The sequence below is a fragment of the Geotrypetes seraphini genome, chromosome 4, assembly GCF_902459505.1.
Source record: "Geotrypetes seraphini chromosome 4, aGeoSer1.1, whole genome shotgun sequence".
Taxonomy (NCBI): domain Eukaryota; kingdom Metazoa; phylum Chordata; class Amphibia; order Gymnophiona; family Dermophiidae; genus Geotrypetes; species Geotrypetes seraphini.
The window spans coordinates 174,187,210-174,201,328 of record NC_047087.1 but is presented as its reverse complement, the minus strand read 5'-3'; the positions used below and the strand labels follow the sequence as shown (position 1 = coordinate 174,201,328).

Sequence of the window (14,119 nt, the reverse complement as noted above, 5' to 3'; positions counted from 1 at the left end):
TAGGCTGATGAAACAGTTCCCTTTTTCCTGCAAGGCGCTTTCTACTAGGAGTGTGTCTTCTTCATGGTCCAAAGCTGGATCTGTTCCTCCTGAGGAGATTTGTGGGCCAGCAACTTGGTCTCCTCATGTTTCCAGGTTTTGCAGAGTGGATGTTTGCTTCGGATCCTCGGTCTTAAGGGCCAGCACAGCAAGCCCACCCTGGCTGTTTAGGGGGACTGGTTTTGTACATCCATATTGTCTAGAATGTCTCACCTATTGCACTGGAAAAAGTGATTATGTACTTAACCTGGTAAGCTCTTTTCCAGTGGATAGATGAGACTTTCTAGACTCCCCACCCTGACTTTTCTGTGCCTGTTTACAGTTTCAATCTGTTTATGCTTCTCCAATCTGAGAGTGATGGAAAACTGGAAAGCTCTGTGTAACTGGAACGCTCTGTGTAAAACCAGTGTATGAGATCTATCTGCCCTTAAATGATCAGTTTGTAAGATCCCACCCAATAAAGATATAAATTATCCTATTTGTATTTTAAATGTGCTTCACACAATTTAGGTTCTGTTATAGCAAGTTTGGAAAACTTTTCTACAAGCAGTCTTTCCTCACTCTTCTCTGTGATACTGGCAGTCCCTGTTTTACGAACATCCAACTTACATTGTACTTGTACTTACGAACAAGGATCCTGTTCCATTTTCGGTGTCCCAACGTGCCCCTCTCCCTCCCTCCTGAGTTTGAACGCACCCCTCTCCCTCCCTCCTGAGTTCAAATGCATCCCTCTCCCTCCCTCTGGTGGGTGTTTACCTTCTGGCCAGCTCCCTCCTCCTTCCAGCCACAGTCGTTTTTCTGCACAAAGCTGCGGGTAGTGGCTCCTACACATGACCCACAGCTTTGTGGTGAGAAATGACTGTGGCTGGAAGGAGGAGGGATCTGGTCAGAAGGTAAACACCCGCTGGAGGGAGGAACATACTTGGGGCACAGAATAGAGGGAGGGAGGGAGAGAGAAGGGCGCGTTGGGACATGGGAGGTAGGGAGCACAGAATTTGGACAAAGGATGGAAGGAAGGAGGGAGAGGATATGAACTTGGGACACAGAATGGAGGGAGGGAGGGGAGCATGATCCATAGGATGGGAGTGAGGGAAGGAGGTGCTGAGTTGGGTGAGGGAATAGAAGGGAGAATTGGGTGTCTGAGTGAGATGGAAAGAGATATGGTGCCCATGAGGAGATGAAGAAAGAGGTGAATTGTTGGGCATAGGGAGAGAGAGAGAAAATTATTGGACATGGTGGGAGAGGAATGAGGTAGAGATGCATGGGAAGATAGAGATGCAAAGGAGTAATGTTGGATGTGGTGGTGGAGAGCGAACAGTGGGATGGATGGAAAGGGATGGAAGAGGGGCCTCAAGGAGGTAGAGAAGATGAGATGAATACTAGGATCCAAGTTACATACAAATTCAAAGAATGGTTTAAAAAATGGAACCTGTTCTTAACCCAGGGACTTCCTGTACTAGCATGCAACAGTTTGGGGGTACAGGCTTAGCTTTTCATTATTAAAGAACACCAAACAATAATTCTTCTTCAATCTTCTTCAGTACTTGTCCTCCATAAACACCAAGCTCTCATATAACATTTAGCTTCACTTCACAGTGTCCATTTCTACTATCTCAGTAGCAGCTAAATCTTCATTCACACAAGTTCAAGCCTTCCTCTATTTCCATGGTTTCCACAGACTCAGAATCTTACGTGAGAGGATTAATCGCTTGTTTACTCTCCAAAAATACAAGGAAATACTGTACAATGAAGCTACTAAGTGATAAATTTATTAAAGAATACCAAACAATAATTCTTCAATCTTCTTCAGTACCTGTCCTCCATAAACACCAAGCTCTCATATAACATTTAGCTTCACTTCACTTTGTTAGAGCAGTGCCTTAGCCAGTTAAGCAGTGTCCATTTCGACTATCTCAGAGCAGCTAAATCTTCATTACTACTTTCACACTAGCTCAAGCCTTCCTCTATTTCCATGGCTTCTCGGACGCAGAATCCTCAGACAGTTGCTCCCATTGCATTTCCCCAACAAAAGGGTCTACCTGGGCTTAAGGTTCTGTTGCTTCCTTGAAGCTGTTAGCACTCCTGCTCCCTCTTGGCTTGGCTACTGGCTGCTTCTGATACTGCTCTATTTTACTGCTGAAGGACAGGGCCGCCATCAGAAATTTCTGGGCCCCTTACTGAGCAATCCTATTGGGCCCCCCACGCACCCCTTCCCCCCCCCCGACACCTCCCCTTCTTCCATGGGCCGAATACACACATACTTTTCTGCTAATGCTCCACCTAAGCCAGTCCCGTAAAATCTTCTCACGTCCATTGGGTGATTGGCTTAGAGGAGATATTCATAAAAAGAACGTCCGTCAAGATCTTTACTCATAGACTGAGCCATTTGCTTTAAATCATCTTCCATCATTAATCCAAATTGCACAATTCTTTCTCTGTCTTTGTCCTGAATGGCATCTGACCACATTGCTGGATCCTTCCAGTCAACAAATTTATGAGCAGGCGCGGAGAACGCATTTTTAAACAAATGTAGTTTATCCTTGTACTCCTTATGTAATTTTAATCATCTATGGATATGTTTGTATGCTTATTGTTCAAATGGTTTTATTTATTTCCCCAAATTTATTTTTGTTATACGCATTGAAAATATTTGATATTGCATTTAAATCAAAATCTCAATAAACTTGAAACTTGAAATGAGTGCCCATGAGATTGTGGGAGGGTTAAATACTCAAAACTTAGAAGAATAACAATTTACTTAAAGTTTTTGCTATGCCAGCTTTCTGGTATCTTTACATACAGTGGCATACCTAGCATATGTAACACCCAGGGCCCATCATTTTTTGGCATCCCCCCCCCATCTGTAAGAAAAACATGATATTTAGTAACAAACCACACGTCACACATGAGTACATAGGAAAAGGCAGCATCTTACATATTGCAGTGAGCAGTGCATCAATACACCCATTGTAAAACTAAACAAGCCAGACCAATCAATCCTACACCGTCAATCCTAACAGAAAACCATGTCTTTCGAACACACAGAACACAGAAAACACCTTCACCTAGTATGGAATATGTCATCACAAACTAACCCCTCACCCTTTTACAAAATTGTAGTGTGGATTTTAGCCACAGTGGTAACAGCCCTGACGCTCATAGAATTCTGAGCATCAGAGCTGCTACCACCACGGCTGGCGCTAAAAAACGCTCCACAGTTTTGTAAAAGGGGGGAAAAATAGAAATACACAGTTTCAACGCTCTAGCTCAGAGGTGCCCAAACTTTTTGAGCTTGTGAGCTACTTTAAAATGACCAAGTCAAAATGATCTACCAGCAATAAAATTAAAAAACACAAAGCACACTATACGCTGAGAAAATGTTAATTATCATTCCTATTCTGGGATTTTTTCAAAGAGGTCAAGGCAGATGACTCTATGCATTGTCACCTCAGTAACAACCATACAAAAATAGACAAATATACCCTCCATCCTTTTTATTAAACCACAATAGCAGTTTTTAGCGCAGGGAGCTGCGCTGAATGCCCAGCGCTGCTCTTGACGCTCATAGGCTCCCTTCGCTAAAAACCACTATTGCGGTTTAGTAAAAGAGGACCATATTGTAAAATATAGACAGCAGATATAAATTCAGAACTGTGCATAGTAAGTGAATGGAAGTTTTCATCTCTGGGAATTTACCCAGTTAACTATTAAGTTATTTGGGCAAATTCCTTTGAAAACTGTGGTAATACTGCCTCCACTTTGCTAAATTCAAAATAAAATCATTTTTCTTACCTTGTCTGGTGATTTCATGAGTCTCTGGTTGCACTTTCTTCTTCTGACTGTGCATCCAATCTTTCATCCCTACTATCAGCCTGTATGCTTTCTCTCCTCCACACCTCATTCTCTCCACCAACTTTTTCTTCCTCTCTCCCTGACCTTTCTTTCTTTTTTTCTGTTTCTCTTCTTTCCTTCTGTTTCCCTGCCTGCCCCCTTTCTTTCTCCCTGCCGTTCCCCAAGCCACTGCCGCTGCCATCGGGGAACAGGACCCAGCAATGGATAACAGGCCCCAAAGCCGACGCCGACGCATGCTCTCCCTGCTTCGGGCAGATCAGTCTTCCTCTCCCCGACGTCAATTCTGCCGTCGGAGAGGAAGTTCTGCCCAGCCAGGCAGCGATTGGCTGGCCCGAACTTCCTCTCCGACTGCAGAATTGACGTCGGGGAGAGGAAGACTGATCGGCCCGATAGATTAGATCGCCAAGACAAAGTGAGTCCTGGGTGATCGACTCACTTTGCCTTGGCGAGCTACTGGCGCCCCTGCCTTAGAACACTGCCTAGGACCCTGGGGGAGCCCGGGCCCCCTGTCAGCTCCGGGCCCCTGAATGCAGGACTGGTAGTACTGCCCTGATGGCGGCCCTGCTGAAGGAACCTCCCTTTTCTTTCCCTGCAATGCAATGATCAAGACCAGCCCCATGTGTGACTCTCCCCCTGGTTGGCTGTGTACTTTGCAATGTTCTGACCTGTTCTGAACCAGATCTCTGCCTGTCTTTTAGTGTAACTGCTTTATCTTTGATGTTTATCCCTTCCTGACCTGATTTACCTAGAGTTTTTATTCCTGATAAAATGGGCTTAGATTTGGTTTTGGGAAATGATGAACAGGTAGATAGTTGCTTGATGACAGTCTGTGCAGTACTCTTAGGCAATCTGTTCTCCCTGTGTTCTAACCTGAGTAATGCACTAGGTCTGTGATGTGCAGGGATCTGTGCTCTTCTGCTCGGTTATATATCTGGCATTAAGTTCTGCCCAACTTTCTCACTGCTCACAGGGACTTCCCTGTGACAGTACACATTATGAAAATGCATTTATACTTAGCATTGAGATTTGTGTAAGTGTTAGAGTGAGTGTTCATTTTAAATTAAAATATATGCATAACTGTTTTCCTTTCCTGGCTTAAATATGCCCATCTTTTTTTTTAAGTTTAGCTAAAATTATGTGCATTATAGAACTAACTCATACTTTTAGCCACATTCCAGGAGGGAAATTTTCAGTCAAGCTTTTTTACCCAGGTAAATACCTTTGTAAATTGCCTTCTTAAGAGTCACAGTAGAAAAAAGGCATAAGGCTGCTGATTAGTAACCAAGTTTTCTTTCTGCTTCTAGGTGTCAGATGTGCAAAACATTCTGGGAATTGTTCAGGTTGAAAATATTCAAATTGTAGCTGAGGCATATGATATTGCATTGGATATCAGTTTCCCTAAAGGTGAGTGTACTTCACTAAGCTGTATAAAGAAGGAGTTTGTAACTTATGTGCTACTCATTAACATATAATTTTCCCTACTGAAAAGTTTTATTATGGGGTTATGGTTTAAAAGCATCCTCTTCTTTTATACTGTGTAATTTTTACCTTATACGTGAATGGGAAAAGAGACCATTAGTGAGAAAGTGCATGTGGCATGGGTATTGGAATGGATAGGCCATGGGGCAGTGGCCAAATCAATATTTTGCCCAACTAATCATCAGCAACTAAAAAGCATGGAGACAGGGATGGAGATTGACTTTTTTTGCCCCTCTAACTGAAAAGGTGTTCTCCTGCCCTTGAGGGCTGATCCTATATAGGACTTCAGTCTCAGTGGCCGTCTAAGAAGCATCTGAGAATCGTGTATCAGCATCCTAAACAGAATTGCATCTGCCCTAATGGACAGACAACCTAACCCTCTGATTCTCTAACTAGTGCCCATGTCACCAGCGCCGGTTAGAGAATCATGCCTTAGCCTGATCACAAAGATAGGTGGCTCAGCCGCCTATCTTTGCTGACGGATCCCTTGCCATCAGCTGATCGCGGCATAGAAATCCCTGATCAGCTGAGCCAACAGGACTGCCTGAACCCGCAGCTTCCAAGAGTCCTGTGGCTCAGCTGATTGGGGGAAAAATACCCCTGCTGCGATCAGCTGAGCTAACTGCGGCAGAGGACCCCCTGACACCCCCTCCCGAAATTAGCAGGAGGGATATCACTCTCTCCTGCCACCAACACCCCGCCCCCCTGAAGAGCTGACAACCTCCCCTCGAAGTAGCAGGAGGGATACCCACTCCCTCCTGCCACTGACCCTCCAAAAATGCCAACAGCTCCCCAATTGTAGACCGGCAGGAGGGATGTCCACTTCCTCCTGCCACCGATCCTCCCAAAGCACAAAGCGCCGCCTCCCCCCCAGTTGTAGACCGGCAGGAGGGATGCACACTTCCTCCTGCCAACAAACTCCCAAAGACACTACTGAACCCCCCACCCCGATACCTCCATCCTCTCCCATACCTTTTTGAAGTAAGGCTGGCTGGAGGGATGCCTACTCCCTCCGACCAGCAGGCCCACCTCTTCTAAAATGGCGGCTATCCCCTTCCTGGTGCATCCCAGGATGCACTGGGGGGAGCCTAAGGCCCTGATTGGCCCAGATGCCTAAGGCCCCTCTCATAGGAAGGGCCTTAAGCACCTGGACCAATCAAGGCCTTAGGCCTTCTTCTTGGTGCATCCTGGGAGTGACCCCAGGTATCTGGCCAATTAAGAGTCTTAGGCCGCTCCCAATGCATTTGTAGAATCAGCCCCTTAGTGTGTAAAAGGTTCTAAATCACTAAATGGGAAGTTGCCACACTGATAAGTTGAGAATGCCTAACATTATTAAATTTATATTAACTGAAATCCCAGAAAATGTCATATTCTTACACGAGTACTTACTACCTTAATTGTTTACTACTTCAGGTTTCTATGTGAATTACATCTGGCTCTGTGAGTAAAGCCAAAGTCATTCTGGAATACTAGTACTCAAAGGAAATGAATTTAATTTGTGCATCTTTGAGTGAACTCTATCCAAAACTTGGGTGATACCTAACGTGACCATTTATTTTTTTCATTAAAACGGGGCATCTATTAATATTCAGTCCCGCCCCAGCCTCACCCCCAATCCCACCCCAGTCCCACCCCCAATTTCTTCCATTCATTTTTCATGTACACACAATATCTTATTAATTCATAATGGTAAACATAAAATAAAAAAAGAACAACAACACAAAGCACACTGTACACAGAGAAAATGTTAATTATCATTTACGAGTTTCAAAGATGTCAAGGCAGATGACTTTAAAATATGCAATGTCATCAGTAACTATAGAAAAATAGACAAAATATAGTGTGAAATATAGACAGCAGATATAGATTCTCAAAACTGACACTTTTTTTTTATAAATCTTTATTGATTTTTAAACTTTGACAGTGCAATACAATTACTTGAACATCAATATTTCATAAAACGCACTATTAAATACACAATTTATACATAAAACAATCATTTTCTCCCCCCTCCTCCCAATTATTAATACAAGAAGAATTGCATGCAAGCATTTTGATCACTAAATTTAAAATACGAGTAAAATCATTTTTCATACCTTTGTTGTCTGGTGATTTCATGAGTCTCTGGTTGCACTTCCTTCTGACTGTGCATCCAATCTTTCTTTCTTTCTTTCTTATCCAACATTTCTTTCACAATCCAGCCCCATCCCCTTTGGGTCCAGGTCTCTCTCTCTTTTTCCTGCCTCCACCCCCTTCTGTCCCTCTGTTACCCTCCCCAGATCCAGTGTCAGTTCTCCTTTGTACCTACCACCACCTTTGTTCTGGATCTCCATCTTTCTCCCTCCTCTGTTATGATCTTCCATCTCTCTGTTCTTCCTCAGGGTCTCTCCTACTCTGTCTGCACCTCATATAGTCCAGCATCTGCCTCCTGCCTTTCCCCTTTGGTCCAGGCCTTTCTCTCTCTAGTCTTTCTTCTGCTTACAACCCCTCCCGCTTTTTCTGCCTCTCTCTCTCTCCTTCCTTCCTTCTTCCTTCTTCCACTGTCTTCCAGCTTTTGTCCCACCCCTCCCCCGAAGACAGCCTGCCTATCTGCCTATTTCCCTCCCTCCCTGCCTTAGCCAGTCTTGCCTGCCTGCGTGCCTCCCTCCCTGCTGCACCGAAGCCAGCCTGCATGTCTGTCTGCCTCCCTCTGAAGCCTGGCCTACCACCAATTTTTCTGCTCCCCCCCCACTCAGTCCACCGCCGCAGCCCACTGCTGCTTCCCGCCCTCTGCCGCCAGAACAACCGCAAGAAAGGAAGGTCCAGGCACCGGCCTTCAAGCCTTCTCCCCGACGTCAGTTCTGATGTTGGAGAGGAAGTTCTGGGCCAGCCAGGTAGCGATTGGCTGGCCCAAAACTTCCTCTCTGACGTCAGAATTGATGTCGGGGAGAAGGCTTGAGGGCCGACATCTGGACCTTTTCTGTAGTTGTGGTGGCAGGCGGGGAAGCAGGAAGAGAGCCCATTCTCTGCGATTGGCTGTCCCATTGTCCCCACACACAGCTTGGGGACGCCGTCTCTGAAAACGGGACATTTCCGCGTCCCGAAGCTGTATGTGGGGACAACGGGACAGGGGATCTGAAAACAGGACGGTCCCGTTCAAAACGGAACATATGGTCACATTAGTGATACCATACATACATAGGTCTATGTCTTGCTTTGAGTTACAACTGAAAAGCCTTGATCTAAATCCAAATAAAATAAATGACTTAAACAGTTAAGGACCAGTAGATAAACAACATTCTATAAAGCCAAGAAACCATTTACAGTGGTGCCTCGCATAACGAACGCCTCGCACAACGAACGCTGCACACAACGAACTTCATGTCTTGATTCACACAACGAACTTCGTTTCACACAACGAACTTCGTTTCACACAACGAACTTCGTTTCACACAACGAAGTCGCCCGAGCTGCCGATGTATTGCATCCTTCCGCGCAGGCACTGCAGGCAGTCGTTAGTCACTGCGCTTAACTGCCCTCTCTCACTGTATACAGTCGTCCTTTTAAGATAAACTCAATATTTTTTATATATCATGGCTTCTAAAAAAAGCAGGAAGGTGATTTCTGTTGAAATGAAACGGGAAATAATTAGAAGGAGTGAATGTGGGGTAAAACAGTATGACCTCGTCAAAGAGTTTGGCCTCAGCAAGACCACCATTTTCACCATTTTGACAAATTTATCTTTTTTTATGTCATCTTAGCATATTTTATGCTGCAGAACGAATTATTTTTTTTAACATGTATTGTTATGGGAAAACGCGTTTCACATAACGAACTTTTCGCATAACAAACTTGCTCCTGGAACGAATTAAGTTCGTTGTGTGAGGCACCACTGTATATGTAATATTATCTCAAGTTTTACTTAAAATTTGATACAATCACTTATCAGGACTTCTAAGCGAGTTACAAGTAAAAAAAAAAAGGGGAATTAAAGGGAATTTAAACAACATCAATTAAAATACAAAATGATTATAACAAACATTTACAAACAGAATTTAAAACAAATGGCTTAATTAACATGAGACGAATAAAACGTAACTAACATGAGACAAAAAGTAAGTGGGAAGGAAATACTATTGATATAGTAAAGTAGAACATTTAAGGAAAGCACCAAAGGTACAGGGTTTCTGAAAGTTGTTTCTTATGGAAGTTAAAGAAAGATTGAAAAAGTACAGGAATCAGGTTTTGAATGCTTCTTTAAATAAATGACTCTTAAGGAGGCCTTTAAAGGGGTCTAGAGGTTAGTGGGTTTTTTTTTTTTAATTCTAACTGTTGCCGGCTGATTTTGCCCCTAATATTCAGTGCCGGTCCTTGTCCAGGTACTACCATTGAATAATGGGGGTTATGTCTGAGTGGCCTGGTTGCCTGGAGCTTATGTGGGCCCGACCAATATTCAGCTGAGGCTGCATAAAAGTTATATGGGATCTGGCTGAATTTCAAGCAAGGGCCTGCAGAAATATTTTAATCTTATTTATTAATAATAAGAAAAAAAAATCACCTCCACCCCCTCCCGTCCCTCTAACAATGCTTCCTCTCTCTTCCCTCCCCCCTACCCCCATGAAAGCCCCTCCGCCTGCCCAACCTCTTCCATGTGCAGGTAGGCTCCTCTGGTCCAGCGGTGGCAAGGGCACCACTGCATTCCTGCCCCCAAAGACTCCCCACTGGACCACCAGGTATACAAGGTGCCCAGGGGGTGGCCTACCTGCACATGGAAGGTGGTGGGCAAATGGGGGGAGGGTTTTGATGTAGGCAGGGGAGAGAGGAGAAAGGAGGAATTGTTGGAAGAGTGGGAGGGGGCATGGCCCAATATTCAGACAGTGTCAACATAAGATAAGCAGCTGAATTTCTGCTTATCTTCCGGATTCTATGCGCTAGGTGTTAAATCCCAATCCGCAGTCCAGAAGTTGCAGAAATTCAGCACTCTTCTGAGCACATGCTCCACTCCCTTAGCCTGAAAGCTAGAGAAACATATCCAGTTACAATTTCTGCAAGCAATCCGTGCAGAAGTCTCTTGCAGTTGTTCTGCTTCTTTTCTTGTTTTTTCGCTTAAAGTTTGCTTTCTCAGTGGCTTCAGTTCCTTGAGACCCATTCCAGGGGAGCCCCTGTCAGAGGAAAGGATGCAGTCTCGCAGTGCAAGATGCTGCTTCACAGAGAAACTCTGGTGGATCTATGGAGCCAGCCTGCTGTGTGCCACCCTTCCTATACTCGGGGCTCCTTCCCCTGGGAGTTTGCTTGCCCGTGACCTTGTTACGGGTTTTAAATGCAGGCTGTATGCATCTGGAGTGAAACCCACCCAGGTTTCAAGGCACAGGCTGCCTTTCCTACCCCAACCACGTGGCGAGGATCTGTAGGGGCGAAGATTTTCAACTCTGATCAGCCTTTCCTCCCACTGCTGCTTCCCGCCCGCTGCCGCCAGAACAACTGCAAAAAAGGAAGGTCAAGGCACCGGCCTTCAAGCCTTCTCCCCGACGTCAGTTCTGATGTTGGAGAGGAAGTTCCGGGCCAGCCAGGCAGCGATTGGCTGGCCCAAAACTTCCTCTCTGACGTGCAGAAGGGAGGGAGGCATGCAGGCAGGCAAGGCTGGCTACGGCAGGGAGGGAGGGAAACAGGCAGATAGGCAGGCTGGCTTCGGGGGAGGGGTGGGACAAAAGCTGGAAGACAGTGAGGGGGACATAGGAAGGAGGAAGGAAGGAGAGAGAGAGAGGCAGAGAAAGGGGGAGGGGTTGTAAGCAGAATTGATGTCAGGGAGAAGGCTTGAGGGCCAACACCTGGACCTTTTCTGTAGTTGTGGCGGCAGGCGGGGAAGCAGGGAGAGTCAGCTGCTGTTAAAACTGCTGGCAATAATGGCACTGCAGAACTGTGAGTACTCCTCCATTATTTCCTATGGGAACTTTGGTGATGGCTTGCTGAATGCTTAAAAGTCACAGTTTCTGAGGGTAGGGTTCAGGTCCCCCACCTCCCCAGACCCCAAATCGCTATTTTTTATTTTCGGGGCTTTGTTTATTTTTCCGTTTTTGGTGCAAATTCACTGGCAGCAGCCATCTTGGATTTTCCTTTTCTTCAAAATTTTATTTCTGCCTCCCCAGTCCCTAATTTTATTTCTGACCGCTCGTCAAACCTTGTGGCTCCGGGCTTGGTTGGTGGATGCAGCATCTAAGGGTAAGCTGACGAAATTTCTCTTTCGACAGTTTTTTTTGTTTTGCGAGGATTTGGACAAGTTGGTTCAGACCTTAACGGACTCTAAGGTGCCCCATCTTCCTGAAGACTATGTTGGCCTGCCTGCCTTCCTGCGCGGGGTGGCATTGTTCGGGGCCATTTACATGATTTCCACAGATATCGCCCTGGTCGAGAGGCTGCTTCTTTTCCTGCCTCTGGGTCTCCCCAGGGCTGTTTCTTTTGGCACATGCAGTCTTTTCAGGGGGCCCTTGGGGGAGGAATGTGGCTCTTCTGCCAGTTCCCCCGCCACCTGTCCTACCCAATGACTCCTTGCCGGTGCCTCCCTTGGTTCTGGCGGGGCCCTCGTTTGCGAGACTTTTACTAGGGGTGGGCCGAGATCACAACAGATCAGTGGGTCCTGGAATTGATTCAGGACGGTTATGCTCCTTGCCAGATCACTTTCTTGCTTCTCCTTGTCAGGCGCAGAACACACTCCGAAAAAACTGCCACAGCCTAAACTAGATACAACAAAAAAGGCAGAAATAGTCAAAACAGGTTCACAAAGGGGGCACTCAGAGTCAAAACTGTGCACACCACACAAGCCACGTAAAGACTGGCATGGATAATACCATAATTAAAGGGTGCTCTCAGCGTGAGCGAGCAGCGACGGGAGACAAGCTCCAACGCTTCACAGATCAGGTAGAGGTAATATACCCCCACCCGCACACCATCACTGAGCACCCAAAGTGTGCAATAAATCAAAGTGAAAAAATCCACAAATCAAAACGAGTGAATCAACTAAGATGAATAACAGGTGGAACCTGAGTGGCCCCTAAATGAACCCTGCCAGCCGAAACCCCAGCACAAAATCAAACATCAAAAAAAGGTAAACTTAGCTGAAAAATGAGGAAGGAACGCATCTCTGAGGCACAAAATTGAAGCGCATCAAGATACTAGGTTCAACCAGACTGGTTTCGGGGACGAACCCTTCTTCAGGAACCCATGAACACCACTGAGAGAAGTGGAGTCGGCTGGAGGGCGGGGCAGCCGGAGAGGAATGCACTCATGCTAAAAAGCAGACAGCAAGCAATGTCATACAAACATCCACCAATAGCACATACACACACACACGCATACACCAATTGTAACCTGGAAGGCACCAAGGAGAGGGAAACAGAGGGGAGCTATCTCCTTGTCAGGTAGCATGGAAATTCGTGGTATTTGTGGTGCCCAAGAAAGAGGGGATTTTTTGGCCCATCTTGGATCTGAAGGGGTTCAACAGGATCTCTGCGAGTTTCATCTTTTCACATGGAGACACTGAGATCGATCATTTTGAAGGTTCAGCTGGGGGAATTTCTGACCTCTCTCAATCTGACGGAGGCCTACTTGCATGTTCCGATTTGTGCTTCCCATCAGCAGATCCTTTACTTTGCGATTGTGGGATGGCACTATCAGTTTTGTGCGCTTCCTATTGGTCTGGCTAAGGCTCTGCAGATGTTCACCAAGATTATGGTGGTTGTGGTGGTGGCCTTGTGCAAGGAGGGCATTCTGGTTCACCCCTATCTGGCTGACTGACTGATTCGAGCAAAGTCTTTTCAAGAGAGTTCCCGAGTTACAGCTTGGGATATGGAGTTCCTGAAGTCACTGGGATGGATAGTCAACCTGTCCAAGATTCGGTTGGCTCCATCTCAGTGCCTGGAGTACCTTGGGGTTCTTTTCAACACCAGCTTGGGGAAGGTCTTCCTACCAGAGGCCTGAGTAGTCAAGTTGCAGTCGCAGATTCATCTTTTGATGGCTTCCCAGTGTCCTCGGGCCCAGGTTTTTCTCCAGGTCTTGTGGTTGATGGCAGCTTCCCTGAACATGGTTCAGTGGGCCCGGGCTTATGTGCCTGCTTCAGCATGCTCTGCTTCAGAAGTGGTTGCCCCAGGTGCATGATTTGGATTATCCCGTTCCTCTTCAGGGGTTAGTTCGTCACAGTCTCCATTGGTGGCTACAGTCTTCCAGTCTGGTGCAGGGAGTGAGTCTGGATCAGCCCCAGTGGACAGTGCTTCTCACGGACACCAGTCTCCTTGGTTGGGGAGTTCAGTGTCATAAGCACATAAGCATTGCCTCTGCCGAGTCAGACCATAGGTCCATCATGCCCAGCAGTCCACTCCCGCAGCGGCCCCCCAGGTCAATGACCTGTAGTGATCTATTACTCAAGAGCATTTTGTCTTGTATAGTAACCCTCTAATTGTACCCCTGAATTCCCTTTCCCTTCAGGAACTTGTCCAATCCCTTTTTGAAACCCAAAATCGTATTCTGCTCAACCACCTCCTTTGGAAGCGCATTCCAAGTGTCCACCATCCTCTGGGTGAAGAAGAACTTCCTAGCATTTGTTCTGAACCTATCTCCCTTCAATTTTTTTGAGTGCCCTCTAGTTTTTGTTGCCCCTGCCAGTCTGAAGAATCTGTCTTTCTCAACCTTCACTATACCCTTCATGATCTTATAAGTTCTATCATATCCCCTCTAAGTCTCCGCTTTTCCAGGGAAAAGAGCCCCAGCTTCTCCAGCC

At 46.0% G+C, this 14,119-nt stretch overlaps 1 protein-coding gene across 6 annotated transcripts in view; it reads left to right on the top strand.

Annotated features, from left to right (window-relative positions):
* The window catches only part of HYDIN (HYDIN axonemal central pair apparatus protein), a 1,718,235-nt gene that overhangs the window by 1,257,075 nt on the left and 447,041 nt on the right, over positions 1 to 14,119 (top strand). For all 6 annotated transcript variants that reach the window (XM_033943280.1, XM_033943278.1, XM_033943277.1 and 3 more), the window contains one exon: positions 5,196 to 5,295. In XM_033943280.1, the coding sequence (XP_033799171.1) occupies positions 5,196 to 5,295 (100 nt within the window). The remainder of the gene's footprint in view (positions 1 to 5,195; positions 5,296 to 14,119) is intronic.